A 25119-nucleotide genomic window follows, 5' to 3' on the forward strand; every position below is an offset into this window, starting at 1 on the left:
CCTGGCATCTTTAGAACTCTTACAAAGTAGATATTCAGGGTATCCTTGAATGGATAATATTCATGTATGAAGGCACTGTATGATTATGTATGTCAATACTATATGTTGGTGTAATTACCAAAATCTGTGGTTCAGACAGTAAGTGGAAAAGGCGATAGCAAGTGGATGAAAATAACAAGATCTCAAGGCACCATCCACCTCTGAAATGTTGCTATCTACACGTCAAAGCCTTTTGGAAGGAGGGCATCTCATTTTGGCTTGAAAGAGAAAGACAGGTGGAGGAAAACCGCAGCTTGGGCTGTAGGTGTGCGGGAAGATGGAAGTAAAGCTCTTACAGAAAGAATAGATGGTATCAACAAAGAGAAGGACTGAGAGTTCCCAGAGAGGCCTCCAACAAAAACCGGGAGGTGAAAAGGGAGAGGTGAAGAGATCACGGTTTAAATTCCATCCCAACAGGCGTCTCACAACTGGCTGCAAGAACCCTGATGGTCCCCCGGTTTGAAGGTTAGGGATCAGTCTGATGTCCCCTGAGGGAATCTCATGAGGTCAACTTTCAAGACCCCCCCCCCGCAGCTGGCCAGTCAGTTCGAAAGAACAGGAAAATAGGTGGGTGGGGATTGGGTAAAGTTGCTTTGTTTTTATTAGATTCCTTTAGCTTTTAGCTGGACGTTATAATGCATGTTGACACAGGCTGAGAGTGAATTCCTTGGAATGTGCTTTTCTTATCTGTTCCATCAGAGCTTGATGGGATTATGTAAAAGGTTTAAGAAATAGCAGACAGTCTTCAGTTACTATTCATGGCACCAGAAAATAGAGAGGATGGCCAAGCTGTGTCCTGAAACCAGCCACAGTCTTCTAGGCGGCTCCACCTCCTCCTGGGCCAAATTGTTGATGAAATCTACACATGCATCACACACACACACACACACACACACACACTCACTCACTCACTCACTCACTGCTTTGAATCTCATCTCCATCTCAGATTGTACATCCTGGGAGATGTTAATGAGGGTGAAGAAAGAAGCAAAAACAACCCAGAGAAGTTCAGAATGGAAAGAGTAGAGTACTCAGCGTAAGGTCGAGAGCTCAGGCAGAGGGCAACTTGGGCACATGGCGAGAGGGGCTGGAAGGGAACAAACGCCTGGGCTTCCATCCCTGATCATCTAAGGGGCATCAGATTCTGGCCCCGGCTCAGAAACCTGCATTTGGTGTGGTTCTTCTCCCTTTATCTGGTTGCTGGATCTGAATCTTTGGCCTCTGTGTCCTGCACAATAAGACAAATGCGCTAGCATCTCTAAGTCATCCTCTGCTTTTGGCATTTTGTAATTCTGAATGCCTTTGGGGGAAATTTGGATTGGGGTGTAGTGGATTTTGTTACATATTCCCAAGGTCATTCATATACTTTTAGTGTAACGTCTTACACAGACAAATGCATGCTAAAACGGACTATGAAAGTCATTCATAGAAATGTGCAGGGAGGGATGTCATGGTTTGGGACAAGGCCAGCCAGCTAAGCTGCAGGGGAATGGGCCAGACTGGGAGTAACTGGAACCTGGAATTAGATCCTCCCACAGAGACCAGTGAACACCAGGGATAGCTCTGGGTGCTGGGAAGTCCAGGACAACAGGATGAACATGGCAGTGGTGCTGCTGTCAGCCTTAAGGGCAAGAGAGGCATCCAGTATGAAGATGAGGGGAGGGGACTTAGAGGCCCGTGGAGCTTGGCCAGAAGAATCCAGAATCCAGTGAGATCAAAACAGGCATATGATGCATTGGGTAGTTTGTTAGAAAAGAATACAACCTCAGCCAACAGACAGGGCTTGGCAGCAAAACTCCAGAGCCTTATAGAAAGATGGGCAACCCAAGGCTTCTGCCACAGAGTTGGGAAAAGCCCAGCCCCTGGCTCTGAGCCAGTGCAGTCCCACAAACACGAACCAATGTCTCCTCTGAGCAAGCACTGGACCCCGATGTGGAGACGGTCCACACTCCACTGCCCCCGAGGGAGTGTAGACCAACAGTGGCGGGGATTACTGCATGGACAGGTCTTGCCTGCAGGGACCCACCTGCGAAACGGGAGCCCTTCTGAGGCTGCACACTAGGGGAGGTCTCCTAGATGGCCTTTAGTCCTGCTTCTCAGAGGGGCAGTGGCAGCTCCCAGAGGTGGTGGCGTTGAGAAAAGGATAGTGACAAAAACCTCAAGCTGGGGTGTCCTGAGCCCTGGCTGGTCACTGTTTGCAAATCTGCAGTGCAGACTGAGAAAACCAAACCAAACCACAGAACATTGCTTTAGATCCACTAGGTTGAGGAACATGTTTTTAAAAACTCTTTGAATGTGAATGTATTTCCCTAAATCACAAGTGGGGGTTTAATCAATGTTGAACAAAATGTCTGCTTGTTCTACTAGAGTTGAGCAAGTCTCATTGGATCTGATAGAAATTTTTCATTTAATATTGCAAATAGGTAAGTAATCCACATTGTTCAAAAACAGGCAGCAGATGTCTCTGTCCATTCTTGGTCTCTCGTCTGTCCAGTTGCCATCCAGATAGGTACCACGATTCCTGGTTTCTTAGGCATCTTCAAAGGTATGTTTTCCCTCCAACTGGCAGGTACCCTGTGCTGGGGCCCTGATGACCTGAATGGCAGTGTCTCCTTCCAGGGGCTCTGGGAAGAGGCTGGCTGAACAGAGAAGGAGAGAGGCTGCCTCCATGCTACAGAGCATATGTGACCAGAGACCAAGGGAACATGCATGAGTGGTTTTAACATAACTGGCACTTAACACACAGATCACGCTGCTTGGAAAATTTCAGGCTAAGTGACATAGCAGCATTTTCCAGGGCCTGCTGGAGCCAAGGCGTCTTCTCTCAGGCTCCCCTGTGCCTTGACGTGCCCCAGTCTCAAAGTCACCCATCTTACTCTTTGGTGGACTCTGTGACAGGATATTTCATAGGCCAGGGGGCTGTTGTCAGGAGTCTGGGCTGCCAGGCAGAGGTTGAAGAGGGCTGGAGAGCAGGTTCCAGGCTAGGCCCATGGTCTGCTAGTGAGTGGCTGAAGAACACAATATTTGAGGTTTTCTTCCAAACATTTATATTTCTGTACAGTGGCTGCTTTCAACCTTTAAAGCAGAATGTTTTCTCAAGTCCACCTGTGAAAGCCAAATCCTGACACACAGGGGATCTTTCAGGGAAAGCTAGACACGCTGCAGAGCTGATGGGCGACCGTGACAGTCCGTGTGCAGAACCCGGGCGACTGTGACGGTCCGTGTGCAGAACCCGGGCGACTGTGACGGTCCGTGTGCAGAACCCGGGCGACTGTGGCGGTCCGTGTGCAGAACCCGGGCGACTGTGGCGGTCCGTGTGCAGAACCCGGGCGACTGTGGCGGTTCGTGTGCAGAACCTGGAAGGAGAGCCCAAGGCTTGGGGGCCACTTAGGCAAACTCCGTGGGTGTCTCCACCGTGACATCCACAGATACAGGACTTCTGTCTGCTACCGTCCACCCTTCCCTCAGGCCAGTCCTTGTTAGGGGCCATTGGTGTCCAGTGGGATTAACTATAGACCACTTTCTTCATATGTACAAAACAGGTCAAATTGGAGCTATTGTGATCATAAAACAGGGCAAGGGACACAGCATCTCACTGGGAGCCCCCTCCAGTCCCCCTTTCCACCTGCTCCCACTCAGTGGGCTCTAAGAACCTCTCTGTGGTATTTTCAGCACCTAGAACATTCCCAGCACACACCCCTGATATAATAATTTGTGCTCCTAATGTCTCAAAATGGAGTCACTTATGCCAAGTATCAGTAAGCCCACTGTGAAGCTGTCTCCCTCCTCAAAGTGATAGCCACATACGCAATGGACTGAAGTGATGACACCTGCTGCTGCCCAGTGCCACCCCAACCCTGAAACAGACCAATAGAAAGTGAAAGGCGGCTTAGATGGTGAGAGCAGACTCATCTGGGAGGACAACAAGAGCAGCCAAGAATTGGCCTCGTTCAAGACACCCTTAGAGCCTCTGCCCATGAGAGCCCGAAGCCTTCTCCTTCTCCCAGTTCTGACATCTGGTGCCAGAAGCAGTGAGGCCCCCGTTGACCAGTGTCCCAAGGACATCCGGACCCACTCGGCTCAGTTGTAGGTGTGCTGGTCTCCCGAGCCATCAGTGTGGTTCCTTACTGCACTGTTATTACTACTTGTGTGTTGGTTAATTACATGATCCGTGGTGCATGGAGGCCTCTCAACAAAAGGTGGATTCAAGCATGTGTAGTTGGCTATCGAGTCACTGTGAACCTTTCTGGCTTCGGTTGGGGTCAGCACATCTAGGTGGCCAGGACCTAATTAACATCAATCAAGCACTCCATCTGTCCGGTCTTCTCACGCTAAACAGCAAGAATGCAGGACTAGGAAGATGATGTAATGTATCCAAGTCCCTGCGGACTGTGGCAGTCAGGAGAAGCTGGCGCCTCTGCCCCCTTTCCCTGCCCGTGGACCACGCTGCTTCCCAGCCTGCCCCGTGCAGATAATCGGCGGAGCAACCCAGGTTGAGTGGACAAGACTGCTCACCACCAAAGGTGACACCCGGGGGACTTGGCCTCCCGGCACACCTGGAACCCGCTCCTGGCCCCTAGCACTCAGCCCGGGGTGTTCTGCTGCAGACATTTACACACATTGTCCCATGCACGTGCTCTTGAAGGTGCCCGGGGGAGTTCCTTCATCAAGAACTAAAGCATCTTCAGTATCCTGGACCAAAGTTCCATTGCTGTCAGCCCCGACAGCCCTTTGTCTAAATAAGGTGGCCCACACATCCTCCCATGATCTGCCTTCTCGATCTTCTCTCCTTGCTATGGAAAGGGCTGATGATGGGAGTTGGTTCAGAGTATCCAACAAGAGCCAAACGCTGCACGTGGGCTCCCAGGACCCCCAGGCCTGCCCCAGGTCTCTGCCTGGTTATTGTGTGGACACAATGGGCCTATTGTGGGGCTCTGAGGGGCTCTGAAACTCGAGCAGGTGTTGCTGAAGGTGTCTCTGAAACGAATGTTACCCTGCTGAGTCAGGCTCCCTCCGAATTAATTTGAAATGCCCTTTAACCCACTTTTGGCACAGCGCCCAAGCTGAGCAGGAACTGGAGCCGCAGGGGTCAAGCCACCCCGAAAGCCTGGACAGGAGGCACATGATCCTATCCATCAACGCTGGGGTGAGGGAGGCAGGGGTGGGGGTTGTGAGATCGCCATGGCGTGTAGACCGCAGTGGCTCCACGTGGACAAGCCTTCTGGAAACGCCTTTGCTGTTATTACAATCAAAAGCTTTCACCACCTTTTACAGCTCTGCCCACTACTCTAACCACTGCCTTCTTCATGGACTGAGCTTCCAGCAGCTGAACGCCGTATAATCAGAACACCCTCGCATCACCACGGAGGCCGAAAGAAACATGTTTTTTGAAAAGTGACACTTCAGTGCAGAGCGGTTTGTTGATAGGAGCTTAAATAATGACGTGCTGGGAGATATTATTTTAGTAAATTCTTAGAACGCATTTTTTTTTTCCTCGGGGCATGGCTGGTTACTAGTGCTCTTACCCACTTCTAGCTTCTATTGCTGGACACCTCGCCTGCCATGCCTGCATCTTTAGGCAGCTTAATCGAGGCTCATTACACGGAGTGTAGTTTGAAGTAGAAAAATGTTGTTAGGTGTCTCTGGGAAGTATATGACAAAATGTTGACAACAGTTAATTCAGATGGGAAGGCAGATTTTAACTGTGCATCTGTGAGAAATATTCTGCACCAGCTGGGTAGCAAGCAGTGAGATAGGAAGTCCATTTCCTGGGGTCCACTAGGACCCACAGGATCAATTTCTCTCCTTTGCCTCGGTGGTATTCTGCATGCTTCTTGAACTCTCCTTTAAGACATTGTCTCTGATCCCCTAAAGGGATAACGTCAAGTGAATATCTTACTCCACTTGAAATATAATTTGGTGAAAAGTTACTTTTCCAAATAAATCTCACTGAGATAAACAGCCCTTCGAACTTTCCCATCTGTGCTAATAGGAGCCCTTTTACTCAGACTTCAGACGATCTTGTAGCTGTGGCATCGGCTTGAGCTCTTCTTTCATATTCATTTGTCAGCCAATCAGCAAGTTCTGCCTCATGGATGCTCTTCAAATTCAACTCTCCCCCTCACTTACAGTCCATCACAACGAGCAGATGCGGTGATGTCTGGAGTGGAAAAGGAGGGAAGGAGGAGCCTGTTGGACTACCGTTTGGTGTGGCTTTCATAGACTTTCATCAATTGCACATGTTTTTTACACACTCAATTCTCTGTAACCCCCAACCCACACCCAGATGGTGAATGGGCTCAGCACTCCCTCCTTCTGACCTGAACACACTCACTTTTCCTTTGCCCGAACTACCCATGATGACAATGTTCTGTTTTCTCTTTTACCTCTGCCATGAGAGCAGCATGTCTCATTTAGAAGTTGCTTTTTTCAGCCTGGGTCCCAGAATGAAGAGGAAATGGGGTGGAGGTCATTCCTCAAGGCCACGTACATGATTGAGGAATAAACGTTAGCTATTCTAAGACTCAGACATGGTGTGGAATTGCTTGTTGCAACAACATAACTCAGCCTCACCTTACTGATAAAGGGCGTAATATGTACGCTGTTACTAATGGTGAGTTTACATGTATATTTGCTCATTCTGTTCTCACAGCAAGCCTATTGGGTAACATTTACTTCTACATTCTACTGATAAAATATTAACACTCACTGGATGCAATGGCTCACATCTGTAATCCCAGCACTTTGGGAGGCTGAAGCAGGTGGATTACCTGAGGTCAGGAGTTCGAGACCAGCTTGGCCAATGTGGTGAAACCCCATCTCTACTAAAAATAAGAAAAAAAATTAGCCAGGCATGGTGTCGGACACCTGTAATCCCAGCTACTCAGGAGGCTGAGGCAGGAGAATCACTTGAACCAGGGAGGCGGAGGTTGCAATGACCTGAGATCATGCCACCGTACTCCAGCCTGGGTGACAGAGTGAGACTACGTCTCAACAACAAAACAAAACAAAACAAAACAAAAGATTAACACTCAAAAGAAGCTGTTCAAGTTCTGAAAGTCAAAGAATGACAGAATAGATTAAATTCGATCTCTGACAGCAAATCTATAGCTTTCTCCACTGGACCTTTCATAGGGAGTTGACTTGTGGCCCCCAAGAAGATATATTGAAGTTCCAACCCTCAGGACCTGTGAATGTGACCTTATTAGAAATAAGCCCTTTGCAGATATAATCAAGTTAAGATGATGTCATGAAGGTGGGCCCTAATTCAATATGGCTGGTGTCCTTATAAGAAGGAAAGGCACAGATTGGGACACAGAGAATGCCCTGTGACAACGGAAGCAGAGGTTGGAGTGACGTATCTACCAGCCAAGGAATACCCAGGATTGTCGGCAACACCAGAAGGCGGGGGGAAGGCGCAGAACACATTCTCCCCTGGAGACTTCAAAGAGAGCATGGCCCTGCCTGCACCTGGATTTCAGACTTTGGGCATCCAAATTTGCTAGAGCAGCTCTAGGAAGCTAACACACCATGACTGCCTCAATTTCAGGGCAGAAGTCACCAGAAACTCTCAGTGAGTAGGTTTGGTCATAGAAGTGGGCTGTGTAAAAAAAAAAACCTGCATTCTTCCATTAGCAGCCTAGTGTCACAATCCTGTTTATATTGCTTTCCAATGGCTGTCATGACAACAGGTAACACAGGTTGGGTGGGTAAACAAAAGAAATCCAGTTTCTTATAGTTCTGGAGGCTGGGAGTTTCAGATCAAGATGTCATCAGGGTTGGTTTCCTCTGAGGCCTCTCTTCTTGGTTTGCAGACAGCCGCCTTTCCCCGTGTCTATATGTGGTCTTCCCTCTGTGCCCGTCTGGGTCCTAATCTCCTCTCCTTATAAAGATACCAGCAATACTGGATTAGTACCCACCTTAGTGACCTCATTTTACCTTCATTACTTCTTTAAAGATCTTATCTCCAAAAACAGTCACATTCTGCGATATTGGGGGGTAAGGCATCAACACGTGGGTTTTGGGGGTGTACAAATAGCCCATAACATGCCCCGATATTTTTAAACATCTAAGTAGCTCCTTGTGATGCTGGCATAAACAGCCTGGCCACCTAAGCAGCTTGGGACAGAGGCTGAAAACACAAGGATGGCCATGCAAGTCCCTTTAAGCTGCCACATGTGTCCCTAGGTCCAACAGCCAGACCACTGGCACCTAGGCCTGAACTGTCCTCACAGTGTTCCACGCTGGTTCTGAATCATGTGCCTGGTTCCACGCGTGGCTGTTGAGCCACGTGCCTGGTTCCACGCATGGCTGTTGAATCATGTGCCTGGTTCCACGCGTGGCTGTTGGCTCCACTTTCTCGACTTCAGTGATCTTCACTACAAGGAGGATCTCCTTTGGGCTGTGCGGACCGCTGGTGTCCTGGTTAAACTTTCTCCCACCATCCCCAGCCTCTTTCATCTCCTACTTTGACACAGCTCTCCTTGGAGGTGACTCTCCCCCCAGGCCTCTTTCTGACTCCAACCTTATAATCAAAATTTAAAACAAAACTGAAAGACACATTTTGGGATATGTAAGATTACTAGACATAAAGGGTAATCGGTTCTCTAAATGCAAATTGCTTTCATATGAGCAAAGCATGATTGTAGTGTTTTCTCCTCCTTATTAGTTTAGAAGTGTCGAACATCAAAGTAATCATTCATTTCCCTGAAACTCTGAATGTCTTAATCACCATTATAATGCTTTTTCCCTATAATAATTTTTTTTTGAGATGACGTTTCACTCTTGTCACCCAGGCTGGAGTGCAGTGGCATGATCTCGGCTCACTGCAACCTCCGCCTCCCAGGTTCAAACGATTCTCCTGCCTCAGCCTCCCGAGTAGCTGGGATTACAGGCACACGCCACCACACCCAGTGAAATTTTTTTCGTGTTATTAGTAGAGACAGGGTTTTACCATGTTAGACAGGCTGCTCTCGAACTCCTGACCTTAAATGACCCACCTGCTTCGGCCTCCCAAACTACTGGGATTATAGGCGTCAGCCACCGCACCCGGCCCACTATAATAAATTTTATTTGGAGAAGATAGAAATAAATAAACTGGTGCCGTGATGGAAAATAAAGAGAGTAAGAGGGATAGAGAGCGCTGATGGGGTGGCCGGGGAATGCATCCGCCACGGTGACCTTGGGAGGCAGATCCGAAGAATGCAGCGATGCCCAGCTTGGGCCTTTCTGGGGAACAGGCAGAAGGGAAGCAGCCAGGAGAAGCAGTGCACTCAAGCATGCCCAGCGGGACACAGGCAATCGAAGGGAAGGGTGGTGGGAGCAAGGCCCCGAAGGGGCTGGGTGACCTATGGGGCCAGGTCTGCAAGAGCGTTAGATTCCACTTGGTACAACAGAACTCGCCAGAGGGTGTGGACAGAGGAGTGGCGTGATCGGGACTGCTTTCCCAGGGCCGCTTTGGTTGTAGGGCGGGCAGCGAGAGGGAGCTGGAGCAGAGGAGGCTCCGGGCAGTCGGGGTTGCGGCTTCAGCCAGTGGTCAGCAGTGGAGGAGGTTGGGTGAGGAGAGGCTGAGGATCGACCTTGAAAGGATAGCTGATTTCACTGTGAGACAAAGGAAGGTCAAGGAGATCAGGAGGAACCAAGGGAAGGGACCACGGAGGAGTGAGTGAAGTAAAAGGAAACCAAGGGAGGACAGAATCCTGGGACCAGTGAGCTGTCAGAAAGGAGGGGCAGATGCAGCTCCCAGCCAGGGAACCAAGGCTGGGATTGACCAGGACACCCGGGAGGACACTGTTCCAAACAGAAGCTTGGCTGGATTTGGTGCAAGCGAGAGTAGGAAGACAGGAAGAGGGCCCGCCAAAGAGAGATTTATTTCAGGAGGTACCTGCATTGAAGGAGGCTCACAAGCTGGGGCAATGTCCCCATGTAAATGCTGATCCCGGGGAAAGGAGAGGGGAGGGGACCAGGGAGGCTATCGCTACCCTACCTGGAGCTGTGTGAATGCAGAGTCTCTGAACAGCCCCTCAAAGGAAGCCTGAATTCTGCAGTAGGCTGAGGATGCCGGCTTTCTCCAAACATGATTGTTCAAGTACTTTCTGCCTTGATTGCCTTTGGTCCAGTTTTAACTTAAATCAGATATTTTCTTAAAAGGTGGGGTGGTAGGAAGTATACCTTACTCTGCTGTTTTACTCCAGAACAATGGATCCTTGATATCAGGTAAGAATTTGTGTCACAGGTAATTTCTAGGAGTGCGAGACAAAATACCGTGGCACAAATAGTAATTCTGAGTAGTTAGCATGCCTGTTGTTGCCTTGATTTCCACAGAGGAGCACGATGATTCAGTCTCTCGCTGCTCCCTGGACTGTCTTGAGGAGATCTCTATCCTCGGGTCTCAGGTCACCCGCACAACCTTCTGGCCACTACAAGATGCAGGCCTAGGCCCCAGCCAGTTGCTATGTGAGAACGGGGTCTCTGATGCCTACTCTCCCATCTCAGCTCTGCCATGACATTCTTTGGTGCCTGAAACAAAACACTAAATTTCCCTGCACTTCATTTCCTAGTGTCTAAATGTTGAAATACTAGTAATATACTGTGGGACAAACTTATTTCAGCATCTGTTGATCTCTGGGTGGGTTACTGGCAGTAAAGACGAAGTTCTAGACTGGCTTCCCCGCTACTCAGAATGTTTCTGGGCCACCTTCCCCAACTGCTTAACCAGAAGTGTTTGAGAATTGCAAACAAATGTTACCATTAGCCTTAACAAAACGATGCTAAGTTACGCTGCCTCAAAACAGATGCGGCATTTCCCTCTTACCCATGACCTGGATTGAACAAATCACTGCTTTCTTTCCTTGACTTTATGTTAAACTCCACTTCAGTCAAATGTGAATTTACCCCAAAGAGAGAATAACGTTACGAAAAGATTCCCGGTAAGATAGACTAAAACAGAAAGCATTCCAAGGGCATTGAAACTGTGGTTGTGTTTGCACTAGAATGCAGGTGATCCACACCCCACTCTTCAGAAAGAGAGCTCATGCCTAAAGTAAGATGTAAAGACACACACCACGCCAGTGGCGGTTTGTTCCAGCTCAGATCTCTCCTCTTTAAAATGCCTTTTTCACGCTCCTCCAGCTGGAAGGAGCGCCTCCTCTCCCTGGTCCTCTGTAGCACGCTGGGACCCTACTCCCTATTCTTTGTGTATTCATTCTCTTGGGCTGCCATTATAAAGTACCACAGACGGAGTGGCTCCCACAACAGCAATTTATTTGTTCACAGTTCATGAACGAGGTGTTAGCAGGGTTGGTGTCTCCTGGGCCCCTCTCCACTGCCTGTGAGGGCCGCCTTGGTGTGTCCTCAGATGGCCTTTTCTCTGCACGTGCACATGCCTGTGTCTTTTCGCCTTCCTATACCGTCATATTGGAATAGGGCCCCACTTTAATGGCCTTATTTTAACTTGGTCACCTTTAAAGACCTTATCTCCAAATGCAGTTACATTCTGAGGTACTGGGGGCTGGAACCCCAACTTGAACTGGGAGACAGGAGGGCGAGGACACATTTGGGCTCACAACACCTTGCTACACACTTTAGAATATTAGCGGGCGCCCATTCGCGAGTGTTCTTCCTCCCCTATTTGAATGTAATCTCCCTGGTGAAAGGCCATTTTTAAGATTCAGTGTTCCCAGCAATCAATTGTTTGATTCATCTTCATGATCATGATTGGCATTTTGGTTACGTTTGTCCTGATGTAAACATGTTTTGAGGCAAATAAATAATCAGCCATGGTGGTTTCATGGCAGCAACTGGGCTAGATGGTTTCAAGGTTGCTCACAAATAGGCCTGTTGATTTCCCATCCCCATTCCCTGTGAAATTCTCCCTCTCAAGGGAGTTTCAGCCATTTGCATAATTTCCACATGAAGGCATCCTAGGAGGGGCCAGCCCTAACTTTAAAATTCCCTGTGCAAATAGCAAAGACTTGGGACCAACCCAAATGCCCATCAATGATAGAATGGATAAAGAAAACATGGCACATATACACCATGGAATACTATGCAACCATAAAAAAGAATGTGTTCATGTCCTTTGCAGGGACATGGATGAAGCTAGAAGCCGTCATTCTCAGCAAACTAACACAGGGACAGAAAATCAAACACCGCATGTTCTCACTCTTAAGTGGGAGTCAAACAATGAGAACACATGGACACAGGGAGGGGAGCATCACACACTGGGGCTTGTTGGAGGATCCGGGGCACGTGGAGGGAGAGCATTAGGACAAATACCTAATGCATGCAGGGCTTAAAACCTAGATGACGACTTGACAGGTGCAGCAAACCACCATGGTACATGTATGCCTATGTAACAAACCTGCGCGTTCTGCACATGTATCCCAGAACTTAAAGTGAAATAAAATAAAATAAAATTCCCCATGCATTGCCTAGTTCTATGTCTGCATCCAGCAGCATCTGAAATCCCAGCCTGATACAGCCCTGGCAGTTCATCTCATTTTACTTTGCCTGAAGTCTCCAAGCAAGTTCTCCCAGCTCGAAGGTCAGCATTCTTTCCGACAACTCATCACTCCTCGTTATGCAAAGGGAAGAACACCAGGGGCTTTCTGTCTTCTGAGCAATAATTCGGGTAATGAAGTGAGAGCTTAGCCTCTCTTATGAATGCTGAGGAACCCTAAAACAGCGTATCTTTTCGTTCCAAAAAGATCTAACATAGCGATTTTGTTGGTTCATAAAATGCTCAAATACTCAAACCATATGTTTAGGTACAATTCCCAATGGCTATATCCTTCCTTATATGAATAAAAGAGGAGGTTTTCAGCATCAGGTGGAAAAATAAGTACGGATATTGGGGAAAATAGACTAAATTTAACCCTGAGTCAGTTCCAAGACAGTGGAGGTGATATCAGCTTCATGGCCCAGCATCTCCCAGCCTGCGAATCCTGCTTCAAGTCTGCAAGTCTGCCCAGTAGGTACAAGACAAATCATACTCAAGGACATTTGGACATAAACATGAGCCTTGCTAGATACCTCCCTTGTGCGGGGCAGCTTCTAAGAAACATATAGACCAAGCAGACTTCCACATCAGTGAATACATTTGGCCATCTGAAAACACAGAGACTAACACATATGGAGACCTGTGGCTTCCTCGGGCCAGCCTCAGTTTCAAAGCCAGGGTGAGATCCTTGCCAGGCACTCACGGGACCTGTGCTGCCCGTAATGGAAGGGGCTCTTCTCTGAGGACCACACAAGGGAAATACACACAGCCTGAAAAGAAGGCGTGTCTCAGCGTGATGGAGGCTATGTGCAAATCGTTCCTTGTGCCGATATCAGGAGTGTGAGTCTGACAAACAAAAGGCCACGTCACTGGCTGAGTGTCTCTGTGGAGTCTGTAATGGTCCTGGTACTTACTTGAGTCCTTTCTAAAATGGATTTTGTTCGTTTTCCACTGAGATGGCAGAAGCTGCACGTGGCGTGGCAGTTTATGAATTGGGTCCCCCAGCAAGGCTCTGAAAGACAGCTGGAGTGGGGTGGGCCGTGTGTGTGAAGCCGCTGTGCAGAGCTGGAGTCGGCCGTGCACACAATGACATCTGTGTGTGACCCGGCAGCCTGCAAACCGCTTCCCTGCAAAGGGAGACGCAGGCCAGGGGACGGCCAGAGACTTTTGTTAATTCTGTTTATCTTACAGACTGTTTTTTTGTCTGCTGTGGGAAATAAAAAACAAATACATAACTTCCTTGCTTGTGTGCGGTCTGAATTTTTCTCTCTCTCTCATGCCCTCATTTTCATGCAAATGAGTATCTCTTCCCCTCAATTTGGGGCATCAGTTTATGGCATTTTTACATACACGTGTATATACTGTCTGTGCACAAAGTCAGAGATAAAAATGTGTGTTTTAGACCCCTTCGGCTTTAGTGTTCTGTGGAGATCCATGAGATATCAGCGATCTCATTCTCTTTCTGTTAACATAATTAGTAGAGTTCTCTCTGTGCTCAGAGCACATGGCTGAGTCCCGCATAACCAGCAATAACAGTGCATTCTTAACGGCCTCCCTGGATAGTTTGCTAAATTCTTTCTGAGAGCCTCTCACTGCCTTTACAAAGGTTATAGCTGAAAAACAAACCAGGAACTGGGAATCCAGCTCTGTGAGCAAAGAGAAGGCCGCACATTCTATTATTGCACGGGTAGAGGCTCAGGTTCGTGCAGGTGCGTTTGGACTCCTGGCAATTCCAGATGAAGGCTGTCCTTAGGAAACTCAGCGATCCCAAGCCCAGGCAGTCTGGGTTAGCAGAGGTTTGATTTGTTTTGTTGAGTTTTTGTTGGTTGGTCTTTTGCAGATGCTGCAAATCACAAACGGGGAACCTGAACTATACAAGCTTTTTCTTCTCTGTATCATTTTACCTGGCCAAAAAAGGCAGAGGAAGGGGAAGGTGGCATTGCTAAATAACAGAAAAGGATAAGACCTAAAAATTCCCCCTTCCCCAAGTAGTCCAGGAGCACTACTCCCCTCTGAGGACCCCACAGGTACTTTCACAGTCCAACACACTGACAAACAAGCCCACAGGACGCTGGGATGACATGACCGCAGAGCAAAGGGACAGAAGGAGTTTGGGACGCATGCACAGACACCTGTTGATTGTGCAAACTTGAACTTAGAAAATATGAGGCTCATTAGAATTTCTCTTTCTAAAATAAACAACCACTTTCAATATCGTCAAATATCATCTACTGCTGTAGTTCTCTGTCCTCCACACTGAGAATCCAGAACAGGTCCTTGGGATAACTTTTGGGAAACAACACCACGGCAAAAACAAAAGTCTGCTCAGCCAAGGACACAGATTTCTTATCTACCTTTGATGTCCCAAAGGACTAGAGAATACAGAGCATTTAAATAAGACTCCGATGCCAGGAGCTCACTGTTCCCTGCTGGACTCCAGCCCTCCCCTCCCTGCCCAGAAGAGGACACAGTACTCACCAGTCATTAGGGTATAGTAATTGGGATACGAGAGACTAGGGAAGTCTGGAGTCAAATAATCCACTTTTACTCCCCTGCTCACAATCTCTTTGAAGCCAGGCAATGACTCCAGTGCCTCATCACTGATGTAGTCTGAGCGAAAACCATCCAGCAGAAACACCAGCAGCTTCCGGCGGGCAGAGGCCGGCTGAGCCAGGCTCAGGACAAGGGCCAGCAGGAGGGTCCCAAGCTTCATTGCCATGCTGCCAGGAGCCTGCCAGAGCCCGGCTGGCACAGCTGTCTCCTTGCAAAGACTGAGGATGGAGAATCTGTAGCTATTCTCTCTTCCAGGGGCTGGACCTTGAGCCGCTGGCCTTCCTGAGCCAAGTTCACTTTCAGAATTTAAAGGAACAGCACCCCCTTTTCCACACATCTATGCTCACCCTTTACTAGAAAGTCCAGAGACCGACTCCTTCAGATAAGCCGGGTTCCAAACAACCCAGAATTAACACCAGAGGAGAGAGTTCAACCTTAATTATTTTTGGTGAACGTTCCAGAAATACAAGCACCCACAGAGGTGGAATTTTAGAAGATGACAAAGTCAACACTAACTTTGCAGTTGAGCTAACCAAAGGGAGGAACCAAGGAAAAGGGCAAGATTTTAATTTGATGTTATCCCACATCATGGCCTCATTTAAACTCTTTTTCACTTAGAAGTTAGTAACGCAAACCTCTGGACTCAGTGCATAAACAGGAAACAATACGCTTCGGTGGACCCATTTGTAAACTTTCCAGCTGTGTCTCTGTAGTCACAGCATTTAAAAACAATTATTTGTCTATGTCTTGGCCACTTACGTTTTTACATGCAGTGTTATTACTTTATTTTTCAAATATGATTTAGCTGCTGGTGCCCATAGGAGGAGGTGGTTCATAGAAGAGCCCCAGAGCCAAGGAGAAGCTTCCAGAGTTGGACAATGGGAAATCATTACTGGCAGAATGGTCTGAAGCAGCATTGCCCCCATAGGATGGAAATGAAATCGAGAGCTGGAGATTGAGAGCTTGAGATGGAAAAGCAGAGCTAGAAATTACCATGCAGGCTTTGGGACGGGGAGGACTAGGCAGAGCAGAAAATAGGAGGAGGTAAGTGACAGGGAGGCAGATGTGAGTGGGGAGCAGACAGAGTTAGCACAAAGTACCCAGAGTCCGGAGGTTCCCTAGAGTGGCTCTGTCATGCTACATAAATTTAAACGACACAATTCATGTGAAGGCTTATAAAACATGGCTGAGTGCAGTGGCCCACTTTGGGAGACCAAGGTGGAACGATTGCTTGAGGCCAGGAGGTTGAGACCAGCCTGGGCAACATAGCAAGATCCCACCTCTATAAAAAAAATTTCAAAATTAGCTGGGCATGGTGGCATGTGCCTGGTCCCAGCTACGCAGGAGGCTGAGGTGGGAGGACTGTGTGAGCACAGGCGTTCAAATCTGCAGTAAGCTGTGATTGTATCACTGCACTCCAGGCGGGGCAATATAGGCCCGGCCTCAGGAAAAAAAAAAGACATAAAACATGCATGCCCCATAGCAAGTGCTTAGATGTTAGATGTTATTCGCATTATAACATCACTTGGCTCCCAAGGAAACTTGCAGGCTCTGGGCAAACTTTCCAGGGAAGGAAGCTAGACACCAGCCACACCAGCCACTCTCAATCAAGCCCCACATCCCTCTTCCCCCTCTGCCCTCTGCTTGTGTCTGTTCTCCTTCTCTTTTTCTGCTGTATTTGAGTCAAGCCCATACACGGGATCACCATGTCACTTTTTAAATTATACTGCAAAAGAGAAACACGTTAGCCAAATTACCACTCCCATCCCAAGGGACTTGGCCAAGGAACAGAATTCTTTTTTCCAATAAGAGTTAATGCTTTCTATAATTAAATTTAAATTTTTTTCCTTATAAAAAAATAAGGAAAAGGGGAGTTTATTCTAAATGGTTGTTACTTTGAAAACAATGTTACTCTTTTTTCCTTGAGTTGTGTGGTATTATTGTTGCTATAAACAGAAAAAAAGAGAGAAGAAGAAAGAGGGAAGGAAGGAAGAAAGGAAGGAAGGAAGGAAGAAGAGGAAGAAGAAGGAGGAGGAGGAGGAGGAAAGAAAGAAAGAAAAGAGAGAGAGAAAGAAAAAGAAAGAAAGAAAAGAGAGAGAAAGAAAAAGAAAGACAAGAGAGAGAAAGAAAAAGAAAGAAAGAAAGAAAGAGAAAGAAAGAAAGAAATTGAGGGAGGGAGAAAGAGAAAGAAAGGGAAGGGAAGAAAAGGGAAGAAGGAAAGGGAACAGAAGGGAAGAGAAGAAAGGAAGAAAAGGGAAGAAGGGAAGGGAATGGAAGGAAAGGGGAAGGGAATGGAGCAGAGGGAAGCGAAAGGAAGGGAAGGGAAGAAGGGAAGGGAGGAAGGGAAAGGAAGAAGAGAAGGGAAGAAGGGAAGAAGGGAAGGGAAGAAGGGAAGAAGGGAAGGGAAGAAGGGAAGAAAAGGGAAGAAGGGAAGAGAAGAGGAGAGTAGGGGAGGGAAGGGGAGGGGAGGGGAGGGAAGGGAAGGAGAGAAGGGAAGAAGGGAAGAAAAGGGGAAAAGGGAAGAAAAGAGATGGGAAGAAGGGAAAGGGAGGGAAGGGAAGAAGGGAAAGGGAGGGAAGGGAAGAAGGGAAAGGGAGGGAAGAGAAGAAGGGAAGGGAAGAGAAAGAAAGAGATGAGAAGGGAAGTGAAGAGATGGGACAGGAAGGGAAGGGAAGGAGAGAAGGAAGGGAAGGAGAGGGAAGGGGACGTGAAGGGAGGGGAGGGGAGGGGAAAAGGCAGGTGCATGCTGATGGGTTGATAGGCATCCTGGACACTGAGCATCACATGTGCTAGAAGGAGAACGTCTTCCCCTGGTGAGGGCCCACAGAGGTAAGAGACCCGGATAGCTGTGCTCTGTGAGTTCCTGAGAGGCTCAGGGATTGTCTGGACTGTGAGGCTGGAGGTAACAGTGCAAGTCCAGGTGGTTTACTCTGGGATGGCTTCCGAGTTCACTTTGGAGAGGTTAAGCATTCCAAATGTTAAAGATGAATATAAGAGGGATTTCCACTTTTCTCCACTACTAACAAAGGTACACCCAAAATATGGCTCCCTGAGTGCCTCATTGAGCTATTGTGGGTGTCAACTCAGAAGTAACTTGCTTCAGATTAGCATGTCCACAGGTCACCAAAGGCTCCCAAGGCTCCACAAAGATTGTTGTGATGTATCTGGGGTGGGGACATCATTGTTTTGTGATAATGTTTATGGTTATATTGTTTTATGACCATGTTTAGACAATGTCTCTAAAGCTTTGGATCAATAAATGATTGCCAATATGAATCTTTAATATACATACCAATATATGAAGAAAGAGACATATGGGATAGAATTCAAACCAAGTAAATCCTAGGGTTGCTCAAAGCCAGACTCCAGGTCTTGAACCATCTAACCTAGAAAAGGCTGGAAATGAAAGCTAAAAAGCAATAGGTAAAGGCCATATGTCATGCAGGTGGTTAATATTAAGTGCCCAAAGTCTTGTGATCCAAAACCTATGTGTCTGTGATCTGGATGTCTTCACTCAGGGGTGGTTATCAGCACCTAATGCTTATAAGTGCTTATTACAACTTGTTTTCAAGGGTTGGCAATACTGTAAAGTCATTGTCCACAGGGGTTTCATTTAGATAATGCAAAATATGAAAAATTTACTCCAGAAGTTGAAGCAATCTTTGTCCTAAAGCTGCTGCACGTCTCTCTAGGGACATGCATGAGCTCTCAGGAATGTGCTGTCCAGATTAGTCAGCACCCTGGTGCCTCGCCTTCATGGAGAGACAGGTGAGATGTAAGGGAAAGAGTCTTAGAAAAACAAAACAAAACAAAACAAACAAACAAAAACAAACAAAAAAAAATTGTGATTCCAGAGTCAAGATCCTGGTATGATGCAATTGTGTGATTCTGAGGAAATTGCCTTTCTGGGCTTCAGTTTTCACCTCTGAAAAGTGACAAAGGCTTCAAGGTCGTTTCTAGCTGTAGAACCAATGCAATTTGAGAATGAGATCCCAAGTCAGCCCACGTCAGCCGACATCCACCCTTGTTGGTCCTATTAATTTATCCCAGCTTTTGCAGCCCTGCTGGTCTTTTGTTGGTCCATGTCAACCCTCTGGACCAATAGTCCAGAGAATAGTCTGGAAAACTATTCTTTAAAATTTAAGATGACATAAGGACATTTTTAGATAAACAAAAGATGAGAGAATTAGTTACCAACAGGCTTGTACTACAAAAAAATACTAAAGAATGTCCTTTAAGTTAAAAGGAAATATCACCAGATGAAAATTAATATATACAGGAAGGGAAAAAATTTCATAAATGATCAATATGTGAATAAATATAAAAGACTATGTTTTTCTTTTATAAATACCTTAAAAATAACTGCTTCAAGTTAAAAGAATAACCACTATGCTGAGAGAGATGACTTATGAAGAATTAAAAGATATAGAAACAACAGCCTAAATGAAAGGGGTAGAATGTTTGAATGGAATTAAGTTGTTGTGAATTTTTTTGAAATTTATGAAATGGGAAAAGTCAGATGTCAAGAGTAAAATGTAAAGTGATTGAATATTAATTCTAACTAGACTGTAATAAGCATGCATATTGTAATCCTCAGAGTCAGTACTAAACAACAACAAAAAAATACAAAGAGGTTTGACTAAAAGGTCAGTAGTGAAAGAGGAGACTACCTCAACATAATAAAGGCTATATTTGAAAAGCCCACAGCTGACTTCACGCCCAGTGGTGGAAAGCTGAAAGCTTTTCCTCTAAGGGCAGTAATAAGACAAGAATGCTCGATCTAAACACTTCTATTCAACATACTAGAAGTCCCAGCCAGACAATTAGGCAAGAGAATTATAAAGGAAAAAATAAAACCATCTCTGTTTGCCAATGACATGATCTTAGATGTACAAACTCCTAAAGATCACACATACACACACACACACACACACACATACACACACAGAGCAAAGTTGCAAGATATAAAATCATCCAAAAATCAGTTGTGTTTCTATACAGTAACAATAAACAGTCCAAAAATAAAAATAAGAGAACAGTCTCATTTACAATAGCATCAAAAGGAACAAAATACTTGAAAATAGGCTCGGCGTGGTGGCTCACACCTGTAATCTCAGCACTTTGGGAGGCCTAGGCGGGCAAATCACTTGAGGTCATGAGTTTGAGACCACCCTGGCCAACATGGTGAAACCCGTCTCTACTAAAAGTACAAAAATTAGCTGGGTGTGGCGGCAGATGCCTGCAATTCCAGCTACTCAGGAGGCTGAGGCAGGAGAATCATTTGAACCTGGGAGGTGGAGGTTGCAGTGAGCTGAGATTGCACCACTGCATTCCAGCCTGGGTGACAAAAGCGAAATTCCATCTCAAAAAAACTTGAAAATAAATCTAACCACAGAGGTAGAAGATCTGCATGCTGAAATGACAATATACTGTGAGAGAAATTGAAGAATACACAAATAAATGGAAAGATATTCTATGTTCATGGATTGGAATAATTAATATTGTTAAGATGTTCATATTACCCAAAGCAATCTACAGATTCAATGCAATCTCTACCAAAACTGAAATATTTTTCACAGAAATAGAAAAAAAATCCTAAAATGTGTATGGAACCAGAAAGAATTGTGAATAACTAAAGAAATCTTGAATAAAAGTAATGAAGCTGGAGGCATCATACTATCTGACTTTGTAGCATACCATAAAGCTATAGCAATCAAAACAGCATGGTACTGGTATAAAAACAGACACATAGACCCAAGGAACGTAATAGAGAGGGCAGAAATAAACCAACACATTTACACTCGATGGCTATTCAACAAAGGTGGTGTAGGGGAGTGAGAAAGGGCTTGCATTCACACTTTTTGATTCTTTGGCTGGGCTAATAATTAAATTGACATGAGACAGATTAATGAGAGAAAAATCATATTTAATTACATATGACACACAGGAATCTTAAAAATATGAGACCTGAAGAAGGGTCAGATGATTGAAGCTTATATAGCACCCTGAGCTACAGAAAGAAATGGGGCTTAGGGCTTCTGGGGAAGGTGGTGGGTGACACAAGTTACGGAAGAATGAATGGAGGAAATGTATGGTGAATAAAGATTATCTTGTTAAGCAGATAAAAAGTCTCTCAAGTAATAAAGGTTGCCTCTGAGCAGCCCTCAGAAGAATAGGTTATAGTATCTCTGAACATAGTGTCAATCTCCAGCCTCCTCTCCTTTGGTGCAAGTTAATTTTCCCTGGTGGTAAGATTTTGAGGGAGGAGATTTATGACAACTGAGTTCCTCTTGGAGGATTCATCTTTAGGCAGATAAGGGGAGCTCAAGAAAGCCTCTCCCTGCATCCACCCTTCCTCATGTCCTTAGTTCAAAGCAATCACCATGCCAAAGAGTCGTATTTTGGGGTGGTATTTCGCAAACTCCTTCATTTCCCTTGTCTGAAACTTCCCTAGAAGTTTCACACACTAAAAGATGAGTTGGTGGGTGCTGAGCGAAAAATGGAGTTAGTGACTGGTAAGGGACCTGGGAATAGGTCAGTCCAATGAAAAAGCTGTGGCCTCATTTTAGGAGGTGGTGTTGCAGGTGAGTTCCCATCAAAGTTAGGCCTCTATATGGTGCATGGAAATAGGTGTTAATACATTTCTAGGGAAACAAAAAAAATAAAGATTAATGTTTGAAGGAGTCCATAAACTAGTTTCTGAGTCTGGAGGGCAGCCAATTGAGATTTCTAGATGCTGGGTTTGAAGCATCTTCAGTTGGAATTAAGCTGTTGTGACTGACATTGCCAGTGGAGACTGACAAAGGCAATCTGAAAGGTTGTCCAGGTCTGCAGTTTGCATCATGTGTTTCAGTGAACTTTCTGAGTAATGCATACACCAATAGACATGAAGGTTGTTTATATATAAGTTATTAAGCTGACTTCTCTGAATTCTATAGTAAGTCATCCAGCTTCAGCTTTCAGGGCTTCAGGAAAGGGCAGTTTTAATTTCAGTAATTCCATGTCAGAAGAGTGGGAGGAAACTTGAAAATGTTAGCTTGGAAAATCAGCGGCAGATATTGCAGAAACCTAGAAGAATTCAGGATCCAGTTTACAGATGCTCAGAAACAATGAGCTAGAATTTAATAACGGGTGCACTATAGTTTTCTTCTGAAACATAAATTTCTCTTTGGTCACCCCCATTTCTACAAAGAAATAATCACAGTAAGATCAGTTTATTTGTAAGAAAAATTGTTTCATTAAAGTTGGCCTGCTTATTTATATAAGTGCAGCAAGAATAGTGATAAATTGGTGCTTTTAAGTCGGTTTTGCTGGAACTTTTAATAAGGAATCTCAGATTGAACTTTTAAAAGCCTCTGAAGGCTGAGAAGCCAAGCTAAGAACTCACCATCGGCCGGGCGCGGTGGCTCACGCCTGTAATCCCCGCACTTCCGCAGGCTGAGGTGGGCAGATCACGAGGTCAGGAGATCGAGACCATCCTGGCTAACACGGTGAAACCCCGTCTCTACTAAAAATACAAAAAACTAGCCGGGCGCGGTGGCGGCGCCTGTAGCCCCAGCTACTCGGGAGGCTGAGGCAGGAGAATGGCGGGAACCCGGGAGGCGGAGCTTGCAGTGAGCCGAGATCCGACCACTCACTCCAGCCTGGGCGACAGAGCAAGACTCCGTCTCAAAAAAACAAAACAAAGAAAAAAAACTCACCCGCAAACTTTGCCTGAAATACTTGCAGATATATACGTGAAGACCTTTTTCCTCAAGGTCCCCAAAATGTTCTGATGATCTTGGGCCTGCAGGAAGTGAGATTCCTGTCTCATGTGTGAGGCAACCATGTGAAATGTTTATTCAAGGTACCAGGCCAGTTTTTTCCCCCTAAAGGATGTATTGGCTGCAGAAAGTCAACCCTAGTTCTTTAAAGATGGCTGCTCATGTCAGAAAACATGACGTTCCAGTCATAGCCTTGACAGTATAACCAGTATTTCTGATTGTGCACTGTTGCAAGAACAACAGATTCTTATTGAACTTATGCAAATAATTATGTTGCCATAAAAAATAGGAATACTCAATATTAGTTTCCAAATTCTAGAGGGATCAGGTCAGGAGAAAAAACGTAAATATTTTATTTACAAAAGTATAATTTACCAAATTGTTGTAAACTATGTATAGCTTTACAAAAAGTTCCCTTAAATCTGAAAACAAAACATAAAAAAGAATCAGCAATGTTTCATTAAAAACTATAATAATCTGTTATTAGTTCCGTTCCAGGTAATTAGTTTTTTTTTTTTTTTTTTTTTTTTTTGAGACAGAGATTCAATCTGCTGCCCAGGCTGGAGTACAGTGGCACAGTCTCGGCTCACTGCAACCTCCACCTCCAGGGTTCAAGCGATTGTCCTGCCTCGGCCTCCCAAGTAGCTGGGATTACAGACACGCCCCACCACACCTGGCTGATTTTTGTATTTTTAGTTGAGACAGGGTTTCACCATATCGGCCAGGCTGGTCTCAAACTCCTGATCTCAGGCGATTTGCCCACCTCGGCCTCTCAAAGTGCGAGGATTACAGGTGTGAGTCACCGTGCCTGGCCCCAGAAAATTAATTCTTATTCTGCTTGATGTTGCATTGGCAATTTCATGAACGCATCAGTTTCTTCATTAGAGTTCTAAAAATTCTTACCCAGTCCAATGGTATGATCTTAAAGTTATCAGAAACCTGTATTTTAGAGTACTTGTCAGTCTTTTTCCTAAATCCCCCTGAAGAAGCAATTTTGAACTGCAGCTGATTGCAAAGGCTTTCAGAGAAGAATAAAAACAATAACAGTGGATGACAAAGACATAGAAGAAACACGGTTTAAAATCCAATGAGAGTACATTATAGCAAGCAATTGATGAGGAAATTTGGTCATTTCTGTGGCATACAACATTTAAAAATAATATCAAAATTATGATCGATAATGTAATAGGAATCTAGGAATCTCCTACAGCTCTTAGAACACTCATATCAATAACCTATCCATAAGTATAACTTAAAGAATGTTTAGCTTCACTTTTATTTGACCATGCATTCCAAATAATTTATCAAATAAGCCTAATTAGCTTAATATCCCTCTTATACAAGGTGAAAAACACATCATTTGATCTTTCCCAACTGAAAAATCCCCAGGTTAACTCAAGGTCTAAGAGATTAATTTGGAATTCAACTTGGGGAAATTGTCAAACATGTAAAAAAGACTTAAAACACATAACTAAATAGGATCACAAGCCATTATCTCATTTATTTAACCAGAACAATAATTAAAAGCTTCAAAGACAAATACAGAAAACTATATGCTTGTGGGAAAAACCTTCTTTTCAAGTAATCGAAGACCCATGTTCACTGCAACGGCATTATTTATAATAGCCAAGATACAGAATCAACCTAAGTATTCATCAATGAATGAATGAAGAAAATATGGTATATAAACACAATGAAATACTATTCAGCCTTAATAAAGAAGAGAAATCTGTCATTTGCACCGACATATGTGAACTTGGAGGACACTATGTTAAGTGAAATAGCTAGGAACAAAAAGACAATATTGCCATCACTTCTATGTGGAATCTAAGAAAGTCAATCTCATAGAAGTAGAGAGTAGAATAGTGGTTCCCAAGGCCTGGGCTGGGGAATATGGGGAGATGTTCATCAAAGGGTACAAAATTTCAGTTAGATATGAGGAATAAGTTCAAGAGTTCTATTATAAAACACGGTCACTGTCGTCAATAAAAATGTATTGCATTCTTGAAAATTTCTAAGAGAGTAGATTTTAAATGCTCTCACCACAAAAATGATAAGCATGTGAGGTAATGTATATGTTAATTAGCTCAATCAAGCCATTTTAATACATAAACATATTTCAAAACATATTGTACAAAACGAATATATACAATTTTTATATGTCCATTTAAAAACTAAATTAACTAATTAGAAAATGAATTATCCAGTCAGAAGAACAACAACAAAAAAAGAATTAAAAAGAGTAAGGAAAGCCTCAGAAACTTA

The 25119-nt window shown here is 45.2% G+C and overlaps 1 protein-coding gene across 1 annotated transcript in view; it reads right to left on the reverse strand.

The window, feature by feature from the left end:
• The window catches only part of ENPP6 (ectonucleotide pyrophosphatase/phosphodiesterase 6), a 131174-nt gene extending 115781 nt beyond the window's left edge, over positions 1-15393 (reverse strand). The window contains exon 1 of the mRNA XM_012000153.1: positions 15017-15393. Within this exon, the coding sequence (XP_011855543.1) occupies positions 15017-15257 (241 nt within the window). The 5' untranslated portion in view covers positions 15258-15393. The remainder of the gene's footprint in view (positions 1-15016) is intronic.
• Positions 15394-25119: the final 9726 nt, after the last annotated feature.

This window comes from Mandrillus leucophaeus, unplaced genomic scaffold (assembly GCF_000951045.1).
Source record: "Mandrillus leucophaeus isolate KB7577 unplaced genomic scaffold, Mleu.le_1.0 Scaffold62, whole genome shotgun sequence".
In the NCBI taxonomy this organism is placed as follows: Eukaryota; Metazoa; Chordata; class Mammalia; order Primates; family Cercopithecidae; genus Mandrillus; species Mandrillus leucophaeus.